General features: G+C 37.8%; 1 protein-coding gene across 1 annotated transcript in view; it reads left to right on the top strand.

The window, feature by feature from the left end:
* Positions 1–26,884, top strand: part of ITFG1 (integrin alpha FG-GAP repeat containing 1) — a 129,946-nt gene that overhangs the window by 7,018 nt on the left and 96,044 nt on the right. The window contains exons 4-6 of the mRNA XM_081030703.1: positions 465–522; positions 1,751–1,825; positions 16,247–16,341. Of these exons, the coding sequence (XP_080886829.1) occupies positions 465–522; positions 1,751–1,825; positions 16,247–16,341 (228 nt within the window). The remainder of the gene's footprint in view (positions 1–464; positions 523–1,750; positions 1,826–16,246; positions 16,342–26,884) is intronic.

Genomic DNA, 26,884 nt, shown 5'->3' with positions numbered 1-26,884 from the left:
TGGCGGTGGTGTAGTTGTGTGTTCGGGAACATTTGGGAATGTAGACGGTAACCTCAATACTTCAGACTCATTCAGCCAATTAGTATCTAAAGTAGTACCACGTGCAAAGCGCTGTCTGTACATAAACACGGGCCTTTTATAATAGAGTCTGGCAGTTCCGCGTATATTGGCTTCTGTACCCTAAACCTTATTGTCAACTGCACTAATGGTGGACAGTATATATAAAGGAGACTCACCGAGGTGCCTTTTAGATTGAAGCCTCACATGGAAGTTATTGTCATGCTGGTCTGCACGGTAGAGCGAGCTCTCCCAATATTTTGCCTTTACAGACTTGATGTCCATTTCAGTTAGAGGAATCAATTAGAGATGAATCTTGAAAATAATGAAAGAATATTTTTCCCTAAGTGTATATATCAAAAATAAGATAAAATGCCTGCTGATTTGTGGATTTTTTTTCTTTACAGACCCTAACAATATGACCATACTTAATAGGACTTTTCAAGATGAACCGCTAATTATGGAGTAAGTATGTGCTGGCTTCCCTTTGAGTGATTTCCAACTTACAAACATAAAACAGTTTTTCACATAAGAAACTACTTTGCTAGGTAGTATCCACCCTGGGTTCATCTCCCTTTAAAGCTGATAGGGGCCTGTACTCTTGATCATACAATGTTTATTTGCCATGAAAGAGAACAATGAAACTCACTGTTTTGGAAATAGGAAGAGATTTGTGTTTCCTTTTTGTTTCAGTAGCTTTGAGTGTGTCTGTTCTGGATCTATGTTGATTCTAGCCATGTCATTACTCAAAGAATTAAGATACGTACCTGTTTCAGGGTAAAACTATTAAGTGCTTAATTGATGGATATCAAGGACACAGAGTTTCCTCCACCGATTTAGAAAGATTTCTATATTAAAGAGAAACTTTTGGCCTTTTTGACAGCTCTGTAGTGTTATCATTTATTTCCTCAAAATAGACTCATAACCAGGATAAATTGAATCAAATTTCAGGATTTCTGGTAAAGAGGTAGAGATCATTTCGGGGACTAAAGCAGTGTGTTTCCACATGCTTGTCCAGAGCTGCCTTTCATGCAGCTGTTAAAATTACAGTCACAGTGTCAGTGGGGCAGTGACCATTGGGAGTCTAAACGGTAAATCCATGGATTAATCTTGAAGGCACTTAGTTTGATTTCTTTCATAGTTGTATGTTTTTTCATTGTTGTTGCAATATTCAATGGCCAGTTTGACTATACCAGCTAGGGATTACTTTTGTGGGTGATTTCTCCTAAGTCCATCTAACTAAACCAGCTGGGTCATGATTCTGGAATGAGTGATGTGTGCTTATCACTCAGGGATAGGCTAGATCATGCAGAGATTAGACTTTTACGATGAAAGTTTATTTCTTGCTCACAGTGCAAGTCCAATGTGAGTCAGTGATGGACTCTGCTCTGTGCCATCACTCAGGGAGTCAGGCTCTCAGAGGTCTCATTGTCTGTGGGGCTGGGCCGTCTGAAACACCGGCCCTCCTCTTTGCCTCGGCAAGCCTAAACGGGGCTGCAGGACGCAGGGGCCAAAATTAAACACTTTGGCCTAGAAGTGACCCATCACTCCTGCTGATGTTTCATTGACCACCACATGTATCAGTGAGCGTTGTAAGGTTTGCCACACCTCCCAAAGGTTATTTTTCTTTGAAAGCTAAGTTGGAGAACTTAGTAAAATTAGCTGCTTAATGTTTTTAATATTTTCTTTTCAGCTTCAATGGTGATTTAATTCCTGATGTATTTGGTATCACAAATGAGTCCATCCAGCCACAGATACTATTAGGAGGGTGAGTAAATATGATTGTAATATTACATATTGCTGCTATAGGGACTGTGTCTGTGTGAACTGATTGCTTTAACCTCTGGGGAAAAAGCCCAGCTCTTCAGAAATCCTTGTTCTTAAAGATGTTTAAAAGGGCATTTGGTCAGCATATGAGCTTTGCCAAACAATTTGGATTTGATCTGTAACTGCTTTCTATGGACAGTCAGCTTCATCTCTGTGCCTCTGGAAATTAGAGATACAGACTTTACAGGTCCTTATTTACATACGAGTTCATTAGATGCTTTTAGAAATGAAAAAGTTTAAATAGGATGGATGGTGCAGGCTGATCAGATTCTCCCCCTTTGTCATGTTAGCTCCCGGACTCTTAATGATAAGTCTTGTTCCTTTTTTCTTTTGTTTGTTCAGTGAGCAATCGATAATTGCCTGTAAATGTAAACATCCCTTCTCTAAGCTCTGGAAACATTTCCGTGTATACTTTAGCCTTAACCAATATGTGTGCCAGGCTCCTACTACCCAAGCGTGCCAGTCTTAGTAAAGACCACCTGCAATCTTGCGATTCAAAGATCTCCATTGTAATTCCTCTAGCCTTAAAATACATCTTCCTAACACAAGAATTCAGGATAGCAAGAGAGTTTTCAGGAGATACCTTCAACTTGGTTAATTTCTTTTGTATCTGATAAGACAAAAATGTAGTTCAAGAGTACAGAGCACGTCTATTTACTTTTTTGACTTTGCAGCAAGTGCAGACAAGTATCTTTATCAATCTGTCTTCCCCGGGTACTTGGAAATGTAATGAATTTTCCCTCGATGCTTTGGAAAAATACTGTATTTTTATGATTAGTTTTTGAGACGTGAGTCACAGGTGCACAGACTAGTAAATTGTCAAAATATAACGTATTATGAGGAGAAACTCGTATTTCCTATCATTTTTTCTGAAGATGTTCAATAAAGAATATGGTGTTTTGATACTATTCATAGTGACCTTTGAAAGACTTACTGTGAATCCTGAATGAGAAACCTGTTTTCTCCAGTTTCGAAAAGTATCTGGAAAAGAACCCTGCTTTAGAGACCAATTGGATGGAGATGCGGCCTTGTCTCTGTGGCCCGATGGGCAGCTGAGTATGGGTGGAGCTAGGGTTGGGGGGGCGCACAGGCCACGCCTACCACAGCAAGCCTTGTAGTTTGCCCTGGGCCCCTGAGACTCCTCGGGAAACCCTGTGCTTACCTGCTTACCTTCTTCTTAAAGGCAGACCTGAGATTGAGAGACTTCTGGCTTGATTTATTTCCTGGTGACCTCGGCTGTAGTCAAAGAAATACCTGGAGAGTCTTTAATATGATATAGTTTGACCTCTAGAAGTTAAAACTCCGGAGACAGCTGTTGTTGGTCATTCAAAAAGTAAAATTTCTAACATCTGTATAGATTTTCTACTTAATCTGCAAAAACCCTATTTGAATGTCATGTGATAGTGCCATAGCTTATTTCTGAATTCTGTACTAGATCTTTTTCTCTGATGATTCTTGAAAAACTATGGCTTCTCAAGCTTCCTCTGCCTAAAGACACGTTCAGTTTGATGTTGTGTGCACGACCTTGGCATCCTCCACACTCTGGAGAAATGCTCTGCTACTTTATGATATTTTTTTATTGACACTTCAGTTACAGATTAAATAGTAGTAGCTAACCATATTGTAAGTAACAAGTTTGTATCCGAGATTTGTCCTGATTTCAATTTAAAGCATGAAGATATATAAATTGGCAGAAAAGATTTTCTGCCGCTAGCATTGTTGGGATAACTGTGGCCTAGCAATAGCAATATTCGACAACAGAACACTGACTATGCCCTTGTGGGTGCAAGTATTTATGTATTACTAAAAGAAAAGTATTCTTAGGTCATATCAGTTTTGTAAGGTACAGACATACACATAGGTGGGTCAGTGAAAAAGCCACCCATCAGCACGGACATTTTGGACTATTCATATGACACCTTTGGCAGCCCAGTCTGAACTTACCAAGAAATCTAACCTACTTTTTACAACTTAAATATTGTGCCTTATAGGTATGCCAGACCCAACATTATCTTAAATTTAATTCCTTTTGGCCACCACCTCAATTTAACAGGAAATCTGCAGTGATCTTTAACTAGACGCTACTGCTGCCCTAGTACTATGCTGGAAAGCTCCGGCTGTGTTCTGGCCCAGTGCGGGCCTGGACGTAGGACATAGGAGATCGCCCACAAGCTTAACTAGCATGACCGGTGTGGCGGCAGTGAAGGTGCAGTGGTCACTCTAAGCTGGGAATGGCAGCAGGCAGAAAACCCCCTTGTGATTGGACGGTGGGCGTATCTGGCAGGGCAGGAAGGGTGCTAAATCTAGGAGGTGCCAGAGACCACTGCCCTGTGCTAAAGGCTCAAAGCTGAGACTTCAGTTCTGCCTCAACCTCACTTGTGGTGACTTGAAAGAAGGTGATAACGTGCCCCATCACTTACCGGTCGACGTTAGCACCTCGCGATTAAGTGTTGGGCCTGCTTTTGCAGGGATGTGAGATTGTCGTTAATGAGCATTTTCCATAACAGGGTATGGAAACTGATGTTGTGTAAGCATTCAGAATATGCATGTTGTTTTTAGTACTGAAGTGAAAAAGCTTGTACCTATAATTTTCATCAAAGCCAAGTGTTATATTGGTCGGTTCAGATTTTCCATGACTCATATACTGAGTCCAAACACACTTCTGGGTGAGGCCCAAGTTGTATACTTGGGGATATTAATGTAAACATGTGACAGATGGATTCTTGACTGGACTCTGTTTACTTCACCATGAGCACATGAAAACTTTGAATGTAATCTTAATGGCACTGAAAGCAGCCATTTTTAACTGTTAGTTATGTGGGTGGGGTTTTTTTCCCTCCATTATCAGAAAAAAACTCTTTTAGTTAAACATAGTTAGCTACTCTCAATACAGAGGAATAAATCCCAATTTTTCCATGTAACCTTTCATCTTTTCTCACATTTTAACCAATGACTGATTTATTAAAGCACCCTTTATTTTTACTGCTGGTTTTCTTTGTTTGCTGATGCATTACAGGAAATGTTGCAATTAATGGAATAATAATCTGATATTGTGCCACTTAAATCTACTTTAGAAAGAATATGAAAATTATGGTGAGGTTATAACACAAAAGAAAACCAAATAATCCTTAAGGCAGCTTTTAACTTTTTGATCAGTGTTGGTACTCATAATCTTAACAAAAAAAGGTGGCTTTGAGATGATTCAGAATTTCTTTGAATTCCCCTAGCAGCTCCTCCCTTTTTCCCCTCATACACTATTTATGTTTGGAACAGTGTTGTTTAAGGGAATCTATTAGGACTTGAGAAATAAGTTTCTTATCGGTATTTCCATCGAAACACTGCATCAATTTAACTTTTTTCCGGAAGAAATTTTGTTGTTGGAGGTAATTTATTCTCCTACTGTTTCTCATCTAATTTTTTGTTTCAAAATTAAGCCACAGGAATAGTGAAAAGTTTTAGTAGATGACTTAAAATTGTATATGCTGTGATTATTTCAAGTGGCATATTAGTTAAGGGTCTGTATTTTATTTTCTGGAGTCCCTCCAGAAGCTTTTGAGGGGCCAATTAAATGACTTAGGATTCCCTGGTGATTTATCAGTACTGCTTTGTTTTAGGTTCTGGTTGGCAGTGTTGTATATAAGTGAACTTTTGTTTGTTTCTAAGTAAATGGTTTAAGATGTTATTCTCAAAATTTATTCCCTTTGCTTTTAGTTAAATCTTACAATTTTTAGGTGTGTGTCCTTTGAAGTAATTATTCTGAAAGATACCAGTTTCTTGAGAAAAACAGTTTTGTAATTTGTGTAAAGAAATTTAATAGTAACATTTTATCATGAATACTGATCATTAAAAGTGTCTTGATTCAGCATATTTTTATTAGCATATATCACAATTTTCTTCTTTGAGGAGAAATCATTTTGTTTTATTTCAGTGCTATGCAATTGTATAGAAAAAAGTCCATTTTAAAACAAGTTAGAATACCACTAAACTATACACTTAAAAATGGTTAAGATGATACATTTTTTGTTATGTATATTTTACCACAATAAAAAATTTTGGGGAAAAACCTTGAAAACCAAGCAAGCATAATATTAGTATATATTACCATTTCAATTTAGGGTAAAATGCATCAAAGTAATTCGTAATTTCTGAAAATAAAGGTTAAGTCCTCTTTCCTTAGATTCCTGTTGCATTTTTTAAAGGTATGTGTGTATGCTGTTGAAAACACGCTCCCCATACTTGACTTTCAACAACCTGGAGGCCTGGGTTCAGCCCACATTTATCCTGAGTAGAGCTGTGGGTTCAACTGTGGAGGCCCGTGTTTGTCTTCAGACTGGCCCCCGCCCTTCTGTCCTATCTGCCCGCCCCAGGAGTCAGAGTTGCCGGCACTTCTCTTAGGTGTATTAGGTTGGTGCAAAAGTAATTGTGGTTTTTGCAATTATTTTTAACCTTTTAAACAGCAATTTTAAACCTTTCAACCTTTTAAACCACAATTTTGCACCAAAGTAATTTTGCACCTAATAATATTACTGCAGACCCTATGGAGGTAGGCATAGTGGGACAAAATAAAGATATAGCCGAGAGAAATCTCCACGTTTTCTCTTTGGAACACAAGCTGTTATTTCTGAGAGATGCTTATGATTTATCTGGTGCGTCTCACACCTTTGAGTTTTAATAGAGGCCCAGAGTGAGTGAATGACCCATCAAGTGTGTATCAGGGTGACTTTGTTCTCGAGAAATGTGTCTTTTCCCACCCTTCCCCGTATAACCTGCCTCTCTCTGACCACTTCAGAAGCGACATACCACAAGGTTACACCATTTACCTGTCCTCTGTGAGGCTTGGGGTTGGATGGGGAAGAAAGAGAGAGAGAGAGAACCCTAAATAAGCCTTTTAAAAAAAAAAAAAAAAAATATATATATATATATATATATATATATATATATATATATATATATATATATGAATGATGAGTAACTCTGGTTGGCACTCTCCATCAGCTGTCTCGTATTTTTTCTCACAACAGATAGCTTGTGTGGCCAGAGGGGCTCATTCAATGGTGAAAGGGACCAGTGTGAGCTCACAATATATAAATAAACAGTAGATCTGGGATTGGAATCTTGGCCTGCCAAGTTCTAAAACCTCTCTGCTCTTGCCTTCATCCCTTCTGTTGTAGTCACAGGGCTTTTGACGGTACTCCTACGTGGCGAGGCTGGACTTCCCATAGTTTAGGGCTGTTTTCCAGGAGGTATAGATGTGAGCTTCAGATCTCGTAAGGCCCAGACCCGGAAGTTACACAGCATCACTGCTACATTCTATTGGTCAAAATAGATGAAAGAACTAGCTAAGACTCGGGAGGAGTGGATCATTACTACCTCTACCTGTGGATGTGGGCATGGAAAAATCGAAATGCAATAGCACATGTGGGATGCCAAGTAATGTGCCATCTTTGGGAACACAGCCCAATGAGCTGTTTATTTACCAGAAGTAAAGACGCACAAAGGAAGACGCAAGCACAGATCATTGAAGCGAATCACCTTCTAGACCCTCAGGGTTCAGATGTACTCCTACCTGAACTAAAGTTGATGTGCCTGAGAATATACCTGTGTTCACTATAACTTTCTCCTCTGACCTATGAAAATGCCATATTCCTTATCCTTAAAGTTTACTAATGATGCGTTTCCGGGGTGTAAAAACCCACAGCGTACGAAACACAGATATCCTAAACTAATAGAATTTCCAGTCTTTCTCTGTCTTACTGCTTATTTCTCTTAACATGAAGCTTGTCTGCAAAAGAAGGGAATTGGTCAGCACTGAGATACTCTGGATTCAGATGTGCTAGAGTGGGGTTGTGGAAGTAATGACAGTTTTTGTTTTAATGGCTTTGCCTTTTCCATCCCTTGACTGTTGTCAGAGAATCTGTTATTGTTGAGAGAAGGCCTTGGGGGAGCAAAGCAAAGAGCATCCATGAGAAACGCTCAATTCCACAAAGCAGACCTTTCAGCTGTTCTTAGGACTCTCCCTATGACACATCATTAACTGGAAGGAAGGTATCTTTCATGCCCACGTAGTTTTGAATGATGACAATGATTGTTTCAGATGTGACTGGAATATTCTCTAGGACTACCAGACCCATGACTAAAACTTTTATCTAATTTCTTTCATATTTGCTATACATTTTTCTATAATGTAGCTAAAACCTATTTTATCAAATCATAGCAAGATAATTCCATTTAAAGTCAAGCATCTTATTTTGTCTTATAAAATACTTACTATTTTCATTCTATTAATAGAAAATAAATTTATATGCTGGTTCCTGAGCCAAATTTTTTGCAGTATATCCCTTTACCATATATTAAAGTCTTAAGAAAATTTTGCTATATCTAAAAAAATAAGAAATAACTGGAATTATTTCTCATTTTTATACTCTGTTTTTATCTAATTAGGTCAAAAGCCAGACGCCAAATTTCGATATTCATACACATTTACTGAAGGACCATTATGTCTTTCATTATACTTCTAGTGAATTATTTTAGCTGTATTAGCATTATACTTCTGTGAATTATTTTAGCTGTATCACATTGCATTATTAGAAGTTCACTAATGATGAATATAGCATGTTGCTTTACCATCTTGTTTTTGTAACCTATTAAAAAAAAAACAAGATGAATCAATTTTATCCGAATCTCATTATTTTATTCTTGACTGCTTTTAGTAATCTGTCCTACAATATTTGTGTAGTTTTCTCTTCAGTGTTTATAATATTCCTTGAAACACATATTAGTACATTTATTTGAATGGAAAAAATGAGGTCAAACTCTGACAGAAAATAACTTACATTTGGAGATTGGTTTGACAGTGAGGACTGTCTGTGAATTGGATTATAGGGAAGATGTTTTCCATAAATTGAATGAGCTAAATCAACAGCTCGAAATTTTTTTTTTTTACTTTCGTTATGGACAGTTTTAAACATGCAGAGGTGAAGAGAACGGAACGATGAATTTGTATATAGTGCACCTGTCATCTAGCCATGGTTGTCAACTCTTAACCAGTTTTATTCCATTCATACCTTTACCCTCATTTCTCTCTTCTAGCTCCCTCCCAGACATTTTTAATCTATAAATATTTCAATATATATATCTCTAAAATATATGGATATTTTTTTAAAAATACATAATCACAATGTATTTATCATACCTAAAATATTAGGAATAATTTCATATTATATTTCCAAGGAGATTTTAATGAAAATACATGAACAGAATTTCTTAGCATTTATATCTATAAAGGTGAAGAGTAGGACCGGACGTCATGCTGATTCCTGCCTCATCCCAGCAGTGTCATAAGGATGAATAAACTAATACATTTTGAAGTTCTGTCCATCTGTTCAAAAAATGCATTTCCAATAAAATCTTACCTTTGGTTCAGTAAGTTATCACACTATATAGTGTGTGTTTTTAACAATTGTACACTAGTAGTTAAAATCATTCAACCTCAGAGAGGTTCTTTGAAACACTCAGATACATAAACAAAACCAATTAATTATCAATTTTAATTTATATACCAATTTGTAGACATACTTTTTTTTTGGAGATATATGATAGAGTGATCACTAAAAAGACTTCAGATATAAAAATATTTTACATCATGATAAAGTTCTGCAAGGAAAAAATGGATATCTTAAATAGTGGTAATTTACCTGGATATCTTAAATAGAGGTAATTCAGCATAGGCTGGTAATAGAAAGGTGGGTGGATCAACGGTCATTTCAAAGAGCTGTTACCATAGGCAGCCAAAAGCTATAGCTGACATTAATTATATTTAAATTTATTATTCGATAAATACTGTTCTTTGAGATTAAAGGTGATGATGCCCACACATTAAAAAACCTTGAGATAGTTAACGTTTCATGTGTGTGTGCGCGGGGGTCGGGAAGCTAATAATTGGAATTTTCTGCAGAGGTCAAGAAATGTCAACGAATAGACTTACCATGGCTCAGAACTGCCCATTTTCTCTTCTTTGCTGTTTTCTTCCTTTGTAATCAGAGTAGTTTGTATTTGTGGCCTTGGCCTTCAAATGGAGTTGAGCACGTATATGAGAAGATTATAGTTTATATGAGTATAGTAGCTTGAAAAATATGATGTCTGCTTATTATTGAAAAACTGATGTGTACAAAGAGCAACATTAAAGGTAGGAGACATGAGTTTTATTTTGAACTATAAAATTTTGAACAATTTAATTCTGATAGTCAACTATATATACATATAATATGTTTATATGTATATACAATTTCAGCAGTCTTAAAATGCAGCACCGAAAGAAACAGCAGCTCTTCCCTCCCCGAGCCCACCTTTGGTACTTACCAGAATGGTAATAGACGTTGTGTAGAAAGTATAAGGACCGGTTAATGGCCTTTTAAGAGATATTAATGTAGAATAGAGTATAGGCAACAAGTATAAACGTTAAAATGCTGTGATGAACTGGAATATTGATTTGAAATGTTCAGGAAAGCAAGATTACAATTAATATTCTGTTAGGAGTCGCAAACTGAAATGTCGAAAGGGACCCAGACGGAAACAAAAGTGCGTGAAGCAGTTTCGGGAGGTCAGGGCTTCAGCGGTGTGCAGGCACTTGCTCTGTCTGAAAGGGGCCAGTTGGCTGTCAGACCTTCAGCTATTTTAAGAGAAGCTGGAAATCCAGATTTTTATGTGAAATATGATTTTTTATTTAAGTTTTACCAGTGAATCCAAACATTTTAAAACAATGTGTGGGTCAAATAAGACAGGTCTTTGTGCCTAATTTGGCCCAGAGTCTGTCTCTCTATGACTTTCGCTTGATCAGTGCTCTAGCTTCTTCATTTGAAACATTTTTATAAAATTGTAAGACAAAATATCACAAGTTATTTGAGTTTTCCAAAATCCTACTCATAACTTATTTCAAAGGAAACCTATGAAAATTCTATAGGGAATGAGATCAATAACTGCTCTGGTAGTAATTAAAGACAGCCACGTGACTAACCTCCTCGCGTCCAGCTTTGTAAAAGCTGGTATTTTTTTTCCTCACTTTTGGCCTAATTACAAATTTGTTCAGAACATTAGGAGACTGCTGCAATGACTTTCGGTTAAACTTGTCACAGAATGTCTAGCTCAAGTCTGCTGATTTTGTTAGTAATTAAGAATACTTTAATGCTTAGAATTTAAAGAACCAAGGAATAAATGGCCTATCTTAAAAAGAAGTGAACCAGCCATTATTAAATGGAACTTAACTGAAATTATTTTAAGCATTTCTAACCTTGCGTAGTATGCAACAGAAGAACATGACATGAATGCTTGGCGTTGAATTATCTTACAACCAATGCTAAATACAATTTCTCAATTTATTATAATATTTTCTTATTATCATAACTTTATATTAGGGGTTTTGGAGAAAATAATAAAATTAGGTTGTGTGAATACTCATCGGTTTTTTTATTTACCATCTTGTGTAGGTTACAGATGAGGCCTGGTGTGCGCTAAAAAGAAGGTTATTGTGGGGAGGTTACTGTTTGTAGAACACAGACCCTTTGTGTAGGGAAAATTCTCTCCTGATGAATGCTTATTCTTTTTCCCAGATTCCACCTGCCAAGAACAAATTAGTGAATTGTTTTTCTCCACTTTGGACATACATCAAAACTAAATTCACAAATAAGCCTTGTTTGCTACCCTGTCATTTGGATGTTGTGCGGACTATTAAATTGGACTTAATTAACCTTAAATTGCTCTTCAGAGATGACATGTCTGTGCTTCCATATGGGATTGGAACATAGTACTGCAAAAAACCCAGCAAAGTCTAGCTCGGAGTAGAGAAGAACAGGAGGTGCTACTTAAGGCTTTGCTTCAGTGCAGCCACTATTTGGGGGCCAGATCCTGGTTAGGTGTTGTGGGAGTGTATATCTGGGTGTCTAGAGGAGCTTACACTCTCAAAGACATGTTCTTCGTGTAGCTTAAATACAAACTGAAGTGCTCTTCCTAGAGAATAGTGTTCTAGGAATAGTAAGAGGAGAGCAAAGGCCTTTGGGAGGAAGCCGATTTGAGTAGGGTCTTGATAAGTGGGAATGCCTGTGACACTGGATTGGTCCCTATGGATGAGGGATTGTGGGGAATGACTTTATTTAAGCTTGCCCTTCCTTCTATAGTTTATAATAGTCTGCCAGTGTGAACTTCCTGGTTCGCTCCATGTACGAGGGTTATTTTAGATGTTAACATTAAGGGAGAGTGGGTGAGAGCTATATGAAAACTAAACTGTTAGTTTTTTTAATGAGACAAAATTCACATAACATAAAATTTAACCATTATGAAGTGTATGAGTTAGTGGTATTTAGTACATTTACGGTGCTCTATGACCTTTTTCTAGGTCCAATACTAGGAGTTTTCATCACTCCAAAACGAAACTCTGTACCATTCAGCAGTCACTCTCCCTTCCCCTCCCTGCCCTTGGCAAACAGTAATCTGCTTTCTGTGTATGGATTTGCCTGTTGTGGGTATTTCATAAAAATGGAATCGTACAGGAGTGACCTTTTGTATCTGGCCTCTTTCACATTGCACACTGTTTTAAAGGTTCATCTATATTGTGCAATGTATCAGTACTCCCGTCTATTTATGGCTGAATATTTTCATTGTGTGGATATATGACCTTTTCTTTATCCGTTCATTCATTAGTGGATATTTGGGTTATTTCCACTTTTTGGCTATTGTGAATAGTACTGCTAAGAGCTTTCATACACAGGTATTTGTTTGAATACCTGTTTTCAATTCTTTTAGGTATATACCTAGGTATAGAAATACAGGGTCATGTGATAATTCTGTGTGTAACTTTTTGAAGAACTGCCAAACTGTTTTCCACAGCTGCTGCACCATTTTAAATTCCCACCAGCAATATACCAGAGATCGTATTTCTTCACATCATCTCCAACACCTGTTATTTTCTGGTTTTTGATTATTGCCATCCTAGTGGTTTGCTTTACATTTCCTCAGTGACTAATGATGTTAAGCATCGTTTGGTGCGCGTGATAGCCATTTGCATGTCTTCTTAGGAGAAATGTCTAGTCCTTTGTCAATTTTAAATTAGGTAGTTCATCTTTTTTGTTATTGAGCTGTGAAAGTTCTTTATATAGTCTGGATACTAGACGCTTATCAGAGATAAGATTTGCAAATATTTTCTCTCATTCTGTGGAGTTGTCTTGTCACTTTCTTAGTACTGTCCTACGATGTACAAAAGTTTTTCATTTCGATGAATCCAGTTTATCTATTTTTTCTTTTGTTGCTTGTTCTTTTGGTGCCATACCAAAAGAATCCATTTTTGGAAGAATCCATTTCCAAATCCACAGTCATGAAAATTATCACTATGTTTTCTCTTAAGAGTTTTATAATTTTAGTTCTTGGATCCATTTTGAGTTGATGTTTGTTATATGGTGTGAGGTAGGAGTCTAAATTTATTCTTAGTGTGGCTCAAAACTTTGGAATTAATATTCATAAATGATAAAATATTTAGGAAAATGTTTTAGGAAGAACCATTTATGATAGTGTAGGAAAAACATTTATGGTAATATTAAATCTTTTTTTATACTTAAAAAAATCAAGATGTAAATATAAAAGCTAAAACTCTTATAAGGAAGAACAGGGGTAAATCTTCATGACCTTGGATTTGGAAATGAATTCTTATAACACCAAAAGAACAAGCAAAAATAGATATTGACAAATTATATAAAACGTACATCGATAAAGATCTAGTATTTAGTCTATATAAATAACTCTTACAACTCAAAAATAAAGCAATAAATAACCCAATTTAAAAATAGGGAAAGTCTATGACCCAGGTGAACTGTTAACAGAGGAGAGGCCCGTCTCCCAGGGAATCCCCCCATTGTGTGAGAAGCTGGAAAAGTGCAGAGAAAGTATAGCACTACTGTGTCAGAGAGACCTCTTCCTATCAACCTGTTGAAGAAGCCACTCCTGTAGATGTCTAGGAAGAGAAATAATAAATCAGTAATTGCCATGAATAACCAAGGCAACAAGACAGCTCAAAAAGAAAGTGAAAAGTCTCCAGAAAAGGAACTTAAAGATATGGAAATATGTGACTTAAATGATAGAGAATTCAAGATTGCAGTTCTGAAAAACCTCAAAGAGATGCAAGAAAACACAGAAAGGCAATTTAATGAACTCAGAAACGCAATCAAAGAACAACATGAGCATTTTACGAAAGAGATTGAAATTTTAAAAAAGAACCAAATGGAATTTCTGGAGATTAAGAACTCAATAGAAGAAATCAAGAATGAAATAACCAGCTTAGGTAGTAGAGTTGACCAGATGGAAGAAAGAATCAGTGACATCGAAGATAGAAACCTGGAAATTACACAGATGGAAGAAGAAAGAGACTTGAGACTTAAAAGAAACGAAAGAACTCTACAAGAACTTTCTGACTCCATCAGAAAGAGCAATATAAGAATAATGGGCATACCAGAAGGAGAAGAAAGAGAGAAAGGAACAGAGAATATACTCAAAGAAATTGTCAATGAGAACTTCCCAAATTTGTGGACAGAACTGGATCCTCGAATCCAAGAAGCAAATAGAACACCTAATTACCTCAATCCCAACAGGCCTTCTCCAAGACACATTGTATTCAAGCTGTCTAAAATTAACTCCAAAGAAAGAATCCTCAAGGCAGCCAGGGAAAAGAAGACGGTAACCTACAAAGGAAAGCCCATTAGATTATCATCAGATTTTTCAGCAGAAACTCTACAAGCCAGGAGGGAGTGGAACCAAATATTCAAACTATTGAAAGAGAGAAATCATGAGCCAAGAATAATATATCCAGCAAAGATATCCTTTAGATATGAAGGAGGAATAAAGACCTTTCCAGACATACAGAAGCTGAGAGAATTTTCTAATACAAGACCTGCACTACAAGAAATACTAAAGGAGGCTATTAGACCACCATCAACAGGGACAATTTGTGGCAACCGAAACATAAAAAGGGGGAGCGTAAAGGCCTGAACCGGAATATGGGAATGGAGAAAGTAAGCGTGATGAAGAAAATGGAATACTCTAAATATCAAACTTTCTTTTACATAATCTTAAGGGTAACCACTCAAAAAAAATCCAGAACTGAAACATATACTGTAATAAAAGAAGAAACAGAGGGAAACATCATAGAATACCATCACACAGAAATAATAGACAACAACAAAAAGGCAAAGAAACAATGGAGACACAGCCTTACCAGAAAACTAAAGACAGAATGACAGGAAATCCTCACGTATCAATAATCACCCTAAATGTAAATGGACTGAACTCACCAGTAAAAAGGCACAGAGTAGCAGATTGGATCAAAAAACTAAACCCAACCATATGCTGTCTCCAAGAGACACATCTCAGCTACAAGGACAAGCATAGACTAAAAATAGGGAAAGCATTTGAATAGACATTTTTCCAAAGAAAATATACAAATGGCCTATAAGTACATGAAAACATGTTCAACATCATTAGCCATGAGGAAAACACAAATCAGAAACATAAGATACTATACCACATCTTCTAGGATAGTTATCATAAAACAAATGGACAGTAGTAAGTGTTGACAAAGAAATGGACACATTGGAACCCTTCTGCATTGCTAGTGAGAATGTAAGATAGTGAAGCCACAATGGAAAACGATTTGAGAGTTCCCTAGGAAATTAAACATACATTTACCATGTGACCCAGAAAGTCCTCTTCTAGGTATTCCCAAAATAATTCTGTCCACACAAAAATTTGTGTGTGAATATTCATTTATCATTTATAATAGCCAAGAGTGGAAACAAGCCAAAATATCCATTAGCAGATAAATGGATAAAAAAACATGTAGCCATACAAAGGAATATTCAGCCACATAAAGAACTGAAATACTGATACATACTACAACATAGATGAACCTGAAAACATTATTCTAAGTGAACGAAACCAGACACAAGAAGTCACATATTAAATGATTCCATTGATATGAAATGTCTTGAATAGGGAAATCCATAGAGACAGAAAGCAAATTAGTGGTTGCCAGGGGTTGGAGGGAGGGGAGAATGGGAAGTGACTAATGGATGTAGGGGTTTTTTTTGAGGTGATGAAAATGTTTTGGAATAAGATAGTGGTGATGGTTGCACACTATGAATGTACTAAAAACCACTAAAATGTGAATTGTATGGTATATGAAACATTTCAATAAAAATAAACTTTCAAAATATCTTGCATATATGCACAGATTTTTTTGTTTGTTTGTTTTAAAACAATGTTCATGTGATGTATGCCTTAAGAAAATTTTTTGGGTTTTTTAATTTATTTTTATTTTTTTTTTTAGGAATTTATCATGGCATCCTGCATTGACCACTAAAAGTAAAATGCGAATTCCACATTCTCATGCATTTATTGACCTGACTGAAGATTTTACAGCAGGTGAGTTGCTCATAAATATACTTCTTTTGAACTGCCAAGAATTATGAGATTTTATTTCCTGTTTTCTTAGTAAACATTTTCTTTTGAATTGAATGTTAAAACCAAAATGTTAGAAGGTTATGAGGAAGTCACTGATATTGGATACATGTAAAAAGTACTGGGTGTAATAAGTCGTTAGTTGTTGTTTTTGTTGTTTGTGCACCACATCAAAATTTGAATAGTCCACTAATCAAGAATTCGTGATAATTTAGACATATGTTGCCTGATGTTTCTTTCCCTTTCCATTTAAAAATTATTGACTGATAAGTGCCATAAATTTAATTATAAGAAAAATATTTAGCTTATGTATTTAAAATTTCAAAGGCTTTGAAACTTTTTATTATGAAAATGATAAACATGAAAAAGTAGACAAAATACTATGATGTATGCACATTTAATCATCACCTAGCTTCAACAATTAACAATATATGGCCACTCTTACTTTATTTGTACAACCTACCAGGAGCCCCTCCCACTCTAGATAATTTCAAAAAATCCCAAACATTATGCCATTTCATTTGTAAATTTCTCAGTCTGTATCTCTAAATGATAAGTTTTTTATTTTTTATTTTTACCTTTTTCTAAAATAATAAATTGGAGTAACATTGGTTAATAATTACATGTTTCAAGTGTACATTTCAATAATACATCATCTGGGTGTTCACCGCCCAGAGTCTAGTCTCCTTCCGTCACCATATATGTAATCTGTTTTACCCTCTTCATCCTTATCCCATCCTCTCCCCTTCTGGTAACCACCATAGTGCTGTCTGTGTCTATAAGTTTTTTTGTTTGTTCGTTTGTTGCTTTCTGTTTTATATCCCACAAATGTGTGAAATCATATAGTCTTGTCCTTTTCCATCTGACTTATTCCACTTAGCATGATGCTCTCAAAATCCATCCATGTTGTCGCAAATGGCAGTATTTCATCTTTTCTTATGGCTGAGTAGTATTCCGTTGTGTATATGTACCACATTTTCTTTATCTCGTCATTCATCAAAGGATACTTAGTTTTTTTCCATGTCTTGGCTACCGTGAATAATGCTGCAATGAACATAGGGGTACTTATATCTTTACAAATAAATGTTTTCAAATTTGGGGGTTTGATACCCAGAAGAAGGATTGCTGGGTCACATTATAGCTCTATTCTTAATTTTTTGATGAACTTCCATACTGTTTTCCATAGAGGCTCTACCACTGTACATTCCAATTTACCTGATCAGTATACAACGGTTCCATTTTCTCCACATTCTCTCCGGTACTTACTGTTTCTTCTCTCACTGGTAATAGTATTTCTAAATGGTGTAAGGTGGTATCTCATTGTGATTTTGATTTCATTTCAACATGACCTGAAAATTTCTTTAATATCACAAATACTTTTGCACTCATTCATCAAATTCAGTAACTGTTTATTGAGCCTCTATCTCCTCTGAGGCATGGTGCTAGAAACCAATGGTCCAGAGGTGAAAAAGATCACTCAACTCAAGTGTTACAATATCTCAACCTCAAGGATGTTATCATAGCAAGCCATCACTCTATGCTGTATTCAGAAGTTTAAACTTGACTTTTAAACACATTGATGTATGGCTGAAGTGTTTTTAAATGCAGCAGATTTCAGACCTCGGTACACATCAACACTCAGTGTTTGTTTGTAGTCCGTTTCAGTGGAGTTGGACAGGTTCTTACCTGTTTTTCCTTGCACACACTTGGCGATCTCATGGCTTCAAGCATCACCTACGTGCTAATGACTCCCAAATTTGTACATCGTCAGGCTGGACCTCCCTCCAGCTGCCCACACCACATGTCCAGCTGCCTGCCAGCCATCTCTACATCTATGTCTTTGATAAGACCTCTCCGACCATGTTTCCTAAACCGCATCCCTGCTCTTCTCTTTTTAATTAAGTTTACGGGGTAATAATGGTTAGTAAAATTACGTAGGTATGTTCTTTTACTTCAAACCTCCTCAACCCATAATCTCCTCATCTCACTAAATGGCAGTGCCATCCATCCAGTTCCTCAGTCACAGCGTTGGAGTCATCTCTGCAGCCTCTTTCCGTCACTGTCGACAGCAGCTCTGTGAGGAAATATTGTTCATTCTGCTTTCAGAATATATCCACAGCCTGACCACTGCACACCGCCTCCACCATAGCCATCCTAGTCCGTGACAGTGTCATTTCTCACCCGAATTACCCCAATCGCTATTCCCCTGCTTCCACCCTTGTCCCCCAGAGTCTGTTTTCAACACATGAGCGGCTGTGATCTTTAAAAATATAAATCAGGTCATGTCACTCAGTTTTCCAGTGGCTTCTTCTTCTCATTTAAAGAACTAGCCAATGCCATAAAATGGCCTATGGGCCCCACGTACCGTGGCCCACCATCACGTGACCTCTTTGACCTCTGTTCTGTTTTCCCACTTGAGGCTTTGCTGTTCCTTAAACACTCCAAAGCAAGGTTCAGTTTCAAGGCTTGGGTCAAGTGGCTGTTTTCTCTGCCTGGAATATTATTCCTCCAGATACCTGTATCACCTCTTTTAAGTTATTTTTCCAAATGTACTTCCCTTCCTTCATATGTTAATTGGATGTCATCTGATTTCTCATGGAGACCTGCTGTGTGTTCAAAATGGCACCTCTCCAGGACCCCCTTTGCTCTGCTTCCATTTCTCTCCAAAGCCCTTTCATCATATTCCGGAAGTACAGCATTTGGTAAAAGTCTACGCACTTACATTTTACTGTATCTTCTCATTCTAGAACATAAACTCTGTGAGGGCAGGGATTTTTGTTCGTGCTCTTCACCATCGTTTCTCTGTGCCTGGGCCAGGGCCTGGTACCAAATGGGGACTTGACAGGTATCTGTTGAACAAATAGTCACAGTTTGGGCAGCAGGATAGAACCTGAAGACAGCTAGCATTTTTTTGAGGGGGGAAGAGAAACAGGACTTTATTGGGGAACAGTGTGTAGTTCCAGGACTTTTTTTCAAGTCAAGTTGTTGTCCATTCAGTCTCAGCTCAGTTCCAGGTCCAGTTGCCATTGTTAGTTGCAAGGGGAACAGCCCACCATCCCTTGCGGGAGTCGAACTGGCAACCTTGTGGCTGAGAGGATGCGCTCCAACCAACTGAGCCATCCGGGAGGCAGCTCAGCTCAAGGTGCCATGTTCAAGCTTAGTTGTAGGGGGCGGAGCCCACCATCCCTTGTGGGACTCGAGCAATTGAACTGACAACCTTATGGTTGAGAGTCCACTGGCCCATGTGGGAATGGAACCGGCAGCCTTTGGTTTTAGGAGCACGGAGCTCCAACCACCTGAGCCAACGGACCCGGCCCCAGCTAGCATATTTTTAAGTGCTCAAACTGTTCCTGATGGTCAGGCCTCTGTCAGCTAAAGATTTAACGGCTAACAAAGAAAGCTCTTGATCAAAATGGTGTTTGTTTGCAGAAATCAAAACGTGTATTTTTTAAGGGATTTTCTTTTAAAATTCAAGGGGTTTCTCAGAACTATATACAAAGCTTAGGAACTTGGGCTGTGGGAGTTTTTATCTACATAGATGTAGAAAATAATGGAGACTTTTTTCCCAGAATTCTGTCCATTTTTCTAAAAATAAAAATTAAACCCATAAGATAGCATGAGGTTATCTTATAAATCCCTTCTAAATGCATTCAGTGTGAACTGATTCAAATTCTGCTGTAAATAATAGTTGATCTTTATCAGCAAAGATGAAAAGACCTGTTTACTAAAAACTGCAGTTGTGTTTCTGATGTCTTCCTTATGTTCTCTGATAAGGATAGGACACTAGGGAAAAAAAATAATAGGAAATGGTTTTTGTAAGCATTCTGCAACTTCTCTGATCCTTTCACATGCTAACTCCTAAATACATCTGAGAGAAACTTTACAGAGATATTAGTCTGTTGCAGCAGTGTTACACTTGCTTGTTTTAGAACGATTAGTACCAATTATTAGAACCTGGGCTTAATCCTTCCTCACCCTCTCCCCCCAAAAATTCTAGAAAAGTCTTGAAGCTGATTATCACTGTATTCTTTTTGACAATAAGAGCCCACATACGTAGAGGACCACGTGACCCCACTGACAGAGACGGCTTAATTAATATCATTAGACACGAGGCCTTCAACCCCTGAAAATATTAGAGAAAGGTAACTGACTTCCCAGTTGGATAAAAATACAATTATCATATAAGATAAAACAGAATCTTGTTTGGGAAACCATGAGCCTAAGTACAGTATGTTAAAACTGTGCTTTACACATGTATGCTCCATGAAATAGAAGGGCAATTTTACCATAGCTGGTAACAGATGGAAAGAATGTGAGGTTTCTGATTTTTTTTCTGATGGAAACTACTACTGTCTACTAAGGTATGTCTCTTAAAGTGTTTTTTCGTAAAGAAGGAAAATGAAATGTAGCTCTATTAAAATTCACTTTGTAGTATTGCTCCATTTCCCCTTTATCTCATTTTCAGAGTTTATTACCTATTAATAGATGATACCAATTAATTTCCTCACACCTTGGTAGCATTCTTTATACTCTCTGCAATCTGTCAACACAGCCCTAGCCCTCAAATTTTGATCTGTGAAGAGAGGGAAACACTTAGCGAGCTAATTAACAATAGAGGGAAAGACGCTCTCTGTCCTTTCTGCTCTGGAAAGTTTTTCCCATTGTGGGATTTATCTAGCCTGACCCAGGCATGTGCTTTGGAGAATTGGGCTTCTCTCTCTGATTAATGTTCACTGAAACATTGTCTGTTGAATAAGCTTTCCCTAAGTATAGTGAGAGCACCACTGAAGGCGTATTCACTCTTTAGTGTCACTCGGGCTCCAATGAGTACACGGAGAAGGACTAAGTGACACTTTGCAGATTATCATTCCAAACAGAATGCCTGGCGGGGGATTAAATTCTTCACCTGTCAGAAAGGACCTGATTTATTTGGGGGCATTATGGCTTTGGTGACCTTGTTTGGTGTCTAATTTATTTGCAGGGAGAGGAACAGAAAAGGCAACCTGAATCAAATTAATATTTTCTTCTTAGAAACAGATTGCCTTGGTTATATTCAGGCTTTTATAAATTACCATCATTATAGAAAGTAACTGGTAACTGAAGTGAGCCAAACAGACTTAGAGAACAGCTAAAAAAATGGTACAAATTCGGAAGCTTGATTTCCTTCTTGAAGGGAACAGTTAAATGACTGAAGAAGTCTAGTGGCCCAGGGTTTAGCGTCCATGAATATTCCCAAACTGGAGCAATACAATTTGCTCTCGAGTTTTCAAGGTGTGTGTAGATGCTTCTATTAATTCGGGCCTTTTTTCTTTTTCTGCCTCCTGCTTCCTGCCATTTCTTTGTTCCTCAGCTCCTCTTCCTAGACTCTAGGAATGAAGAGAGAGGATATTCAGGTTATTCAGGCTTTCTCTATTTTTAGTAGTGGAAGGGTGCGTGCGGTGATGCTGTTAGAAGCGGCCTAGCTTGAAGTCTGCATTTCAGGCTCGCCCACTCTGTGCCTGGTCAGACATGGCGTCTCTGCTCCCTCGGGGGCCTTACTGTCCTTAAGCAGATGAGACCTCAGTGAGGCATTAAAGAATGAGTAGAGTCATGCTTCTAAACAGGACTGATGAGGCTCCCCTCACACGGAAGGTAACGCCTCCCAACTCCAGGGTGCCCTTCATTTCCTTGCTCAGGGACCTCCCGTGGTGCCTCTTTGTCCTCTGACTTAGTTGCTGGCTCCTTAGCTGGCACGTGTGGCGACTCTGGGCTCCCCTCCAGCTTTTATCCAGAGTTTTCCGGCTGGCATCCAACGCTTGCATCGAACAAACTGCTTTTTCCTGAGAGGGCTCTGGTTTTCCTCGGAAGGTGCCATGTCTTTGCTTTGGCTGTTTCCTCTGCCTCTGGGTCCCTCATCCATGGCCCCGGTGACACGTTAAACTGGATCCCTTGTGTTGTGGGGAGCTGGCGTGCACATTGTAGGATGTTTAGCAGTGTCCCTGGCCTCTACCCTCTAAATACCAGCAGTGACCAAAACTGTCCCTGGACATCGCCGCATGTCCCCTGGGTGGCAAATTACACATAAAAATGCTGTCTGCCCTACATTTGTGCAAATATCCTGCTCCTTTGAGGCTTTGGCCACCTAGCTACACAAGCCGTCTTTCATTTTCCATTACTGACACCTATCAGTTTCCTAGTTTATTGGAGACAGGACAGTCCCAGGCAGTTGGCTGACTCCTGCCATCATTTTAGGTGATTTCGTTGCCCACGGAGATGACCTAGCCCGGCACCATGACCTCAGCCACCTCTGTTGACTCCCTGTGTCTCACAGGTACCAGAACATGTACTGTCCCCCAAATGACTAGTCACATATCCCACCCCTTCCTATTCTTCCAGGGTGCCTGCTCCCGTGCCTTTTCTGCAACACTTCTGGGACCTCACTGAGACGTCCAGTCCACTGCCTGACCTGCTGCTCTCGCTCCGCCCTCCACTTCTCTCCCTACCCATGGGCATCGTCACAAACAGTCTCTTGCAAATACTTCACTTCTCTCATTCTTTCACAGCCAGACACTGGAATCCTGGGCAAACCCAGCCGCCTATGTAAGAAGCACGGTGTCATTGCTGACTTAGGAGGCTGGCTGAGTCCCATTGTCACATTCTCAAGCCAAGTCCTCCCTTCTTCTAGCTCCTAGTTCCTGAGCTTTGCCTCCGTTTTGTCCTTGTTTGAAATGGAAGTCTCCCTTTTCATCATGATACATGTCAGGTGGCCTGTGTCACTCCCTTCCCCTCTTCTCCTCCTCCTCTCCCTTTCTTCCTCCCCTCCTCTTGCTCCCTTTGGAGAATAAAGCAGTACACACGTCTCAACAACCACTAACAGCTGCACCTGTTCCATTTGGGCCCTTAGCAATGTGTGTGCTTAGACAAGCATCACAGGCCCCTTCCTCCCCCCAACTATACTTCAGAAAATAGAAAGGGACAGATGAGTGTGTTCTGCTACTATCAGGTAGACTAAAGTAACAAATAGTCTTTAGATAACTGCGTAGATAGAAACTGGATCATCAGATACCTAAAATATTAGGCAGACTTTTACCAGGAAACCGATAGGACATTTGGAAGGAGGTTATGTTACATGGCTTGATATTTCTTCACACCTGCTTTCTGAATATAGATGTGTTCTTAATCTGATATCCAGGATTGAATACTGCTGACCATAAACACTAGACATAAGATGGTATTTTCTGCATAAATGGAAAGAAGTCTTTGAAATGCAGCTCTTACGACATTTTGAAATTGATTATTTCTATAATTAATAGACCTGTAGAATAGAAACTTCATTTTTAAATAGCATTTGGTTTCCTTAGACACCCAGCTCTTACAGACTATATAATGAAAATAGAATTACATGTTTTCCTAATGTTATATAGTGTTTTCCGTGTAGTAATATACCCCAAACAGTGATTGCTGATCACCTAACGATTTCTTCCAACCTTTATCAATGATTGGCAGATTGTGCTACATTTTAACTCTTACTAGTTCCCTTTTAGTGTGTTTAAACTGTAATATAGACTTTTAAATCAACTTGTTTGCCTGGGCACTTCACCTGAATTAGCATGAGTGACCTGCTATGTCTTCTAATCTAAGGGACAGTTTTTGGCATCCCCAAACAACACACATTATGCGATAAACATAAGTGACTGTGGTAGTTCACCATATTTTCAATATCCAACGTGATGAATGTACAAAAAATAGTGTAAATTGTTTGAATTCTTGTCTAGTCATATTCAAGATGAACTAAGTCAATTTCTATCTATTATAGTTGGTTTATTATGAACTTTAAATGGTCTGGACCTTTGAAACTATTGCATTGGTATAGTTAAGAAGAACATAAAATTAACATTTAGCTTAAATCACTTAAAAATGTTTTGGACAAGATGTTTACATTTCTCTTGGTAGAATTATCTATAGTCATAATGGACTCTTCACATTGCATACTGGCATGCAAAACAAAAATGTCTAAAAGGAAATATTTAGTGTACCCTGCCTGCCCTTGCCCTAAAACCAAGAGAGCTAATTTTGCATTAATGTTTTTTTGAAGACTAGATGAAATCATGGAGTAAGAACAAAATTTAACTTTTAATGACTGGAGATGTCATTTTATTCTTTTGACACCAGGAATCTCAAATATCATTCATGGGAGTTGGGGGCTTTGAGGATATCTGAGGATACCATTAGTCCCCGTGTTTATAAATGCAAAGTAATTAAAATATGGGGTAAAATGAGCTCAAAGCATGTGGGATGTCTTTTAACAAATTAAAAGATCATTTTTGTTTTTCAATTTGATTTTGAAATAACCTTCATTACAGGGCTTTTGGCAAGTAGTGGAACATTGGCTCTTCCACTCTAGGAAGATACGTGGTGCCTGGGACACGGCATCCATTCCGAGTTCTCAGAGACAGTGTGTCTTTTTAATTTTCGTGACCTTTACCTAAAGTGAAATTGAATTTTGTCCCTGAAATAAACTTTAAAGTGGAATTAGCCTACGTTCGTGAGTCAGGACAGATTAGAAAACAAAGCTCTCAGGAGGGCAGAGCGGTACTTGTGGACTCCTGAGCCTCGCAAGCTGTCAGCTGACGTGCAGACATGTAGTATTTCCCATCAGTTTCATCATGATGATCAGTATGCCAAACACACACGTTGTTGTTTTAGTTTGTTTTCCCTTTAAAATAGCACAAAATTTATCTGCAGGATAGAGCAAACTTTAAATATTTCTGTCCTCTTAGCCTGAGTTAATTTTTTACAGTCCTTAAAAACATAATGCAGATGAAAGAATTAAATGGGTTCTCTTACAAAAATATTTTAGAGTATGAATGTAAAATCATAAGATCTGAAAGCCTGCTGCTATTGAGGAAATTCTTTCCCATTACCCACAGAAGCATTTCTAGTAATACTTCTAGAATAAAGGGTAATTCCAGTGTGCCTACCAAAGTATATAAAATGTTTAATACCCCAAAGGATGAGTCCTAATCCATTTCCATAATCAAGAACTCAATTTACCTAAATTCAAAGCTATGTTGTAAATGACACTGCCCTATTAATGTGTTATGGTTGCCTATAGTTTTGTTAATCCCCAAAACAAACAACCAATGTTTGATCAAGTTGGTTATGATCCCATGCTCTTGTGCTGAATGACTAACTTTACATTTATGATAACATAAAATTACTTTTTTAATGAAAAATTGTAAATTTTATGTATTTTATTTTTTATTTATACACACAAAAAATTTACCACCTAACTTTTTTTTTTTTTTTTTTTTAAGGAAGGCACAGCTCACAGTTGCCCTTGTGGGGATCAAACTGACAACGTTGGTGTTATTAGCACCGCGCTCTAAGCAACTGAGCTAACCGGTCACCCCCACCTAACCATTTTTAAGTGTTCATTTGAGTGGCATTAAATACATTCATTATGAGGTTCTATCATCACCACCATCCTTCTTCATAACTCTTATCTTTCAAACTCAAATTCTGTACTCATTAAATAATAACTTCCCATTTTCTCCTTCCCCCAGCCCCTGGCAACTACCATTCTACTTTATGTCTCCATGATTTTGACTACTCTTAAGTACCTCACATAAGTAGAAACATAAAGGCTTTTTGTGACTGGCTTATTTTACTTACCTTAATGTCCTCAAGGTTCATCCATGTTGTAACATGTGTCAGAATGCCCTTCCTTTTTAAGGCTGAATTATATTCCATTGTACAGATATACCACATCTTGCTTACCCACTCATCCATTAGTGGACACTTGGATTGCTTCCACATTTTAGCTATTTGGATAATGCTGCTATGAACACTGGTGTTCAGACATCTCTTAGGGATCCTGCTTTCAACTGTTTGGGGAATATACCCAGAAGTGGAATTGCTGGGTCATATGGGAATTCTATTTTTAATTTCTTGAGGAACTGTCATCATAGTGGCTTTCCCATTTTCCATTCCTACCAACAATGCACAAGGGTTTCAATGTTTCCACACACTTGCCAACATTTGTTATTTTTTGTTTTCTTCGTAGTAGCCATCCTCATGGATGTAATGTGGCATCTCATAGTTTTGATTTGCATTTCCCTAATGTTTGGTGATACTGGGCTTCTTTTTATGTACTTATGGGCCATCTGCATGTCTTCTTTGGAGAAACGTCTATTCAAGTCCTTTCCCCATTTATTAATGAGGTTGTTTTTATTGTTGTAGAGTTTTAGGAGTTTTCTGTATATTTGGAATATTACTGCCTTATCAAATACATGATTTGGAAATATTTCTTCTTTCTTTGGGATGTCTTTGTACTCTGTTTATACTGTCTTTTGATGCATTTTTTTTTTCATTTTCATGAAGTCCAGTATGTCTTGTTTCCTCAGTTGCATGAGACTTTGATGTCCTTTCTAAGAAATCATTGCCAGATCCAATGTCGTGAAGCTTTTGCCCTGTTTTCTTGGAAAAGTTTTACACTTTTGGGTCTGAATTAAATTTTGTATATGAT

The sequence above is a fragment of the Rhinolophus hipposideros genome (genome assembly GCF_964194185.1).
Source record: "Rhinolophus hipposideros genome assembly, chromosome: 21".
Classification (NCBI taxonomy): Eukaryota; Metazoa; Chordata; class Mammalia; order Chiroptera; family Rhinolophidae; genus Rhinolophus; species Rhinolophus hipposideros.
The sequence above is the reverse complement of the archived record's forward strand: the minus strand, read 5'-3'. Positions and strand labels throughout refer to the sequence as shown.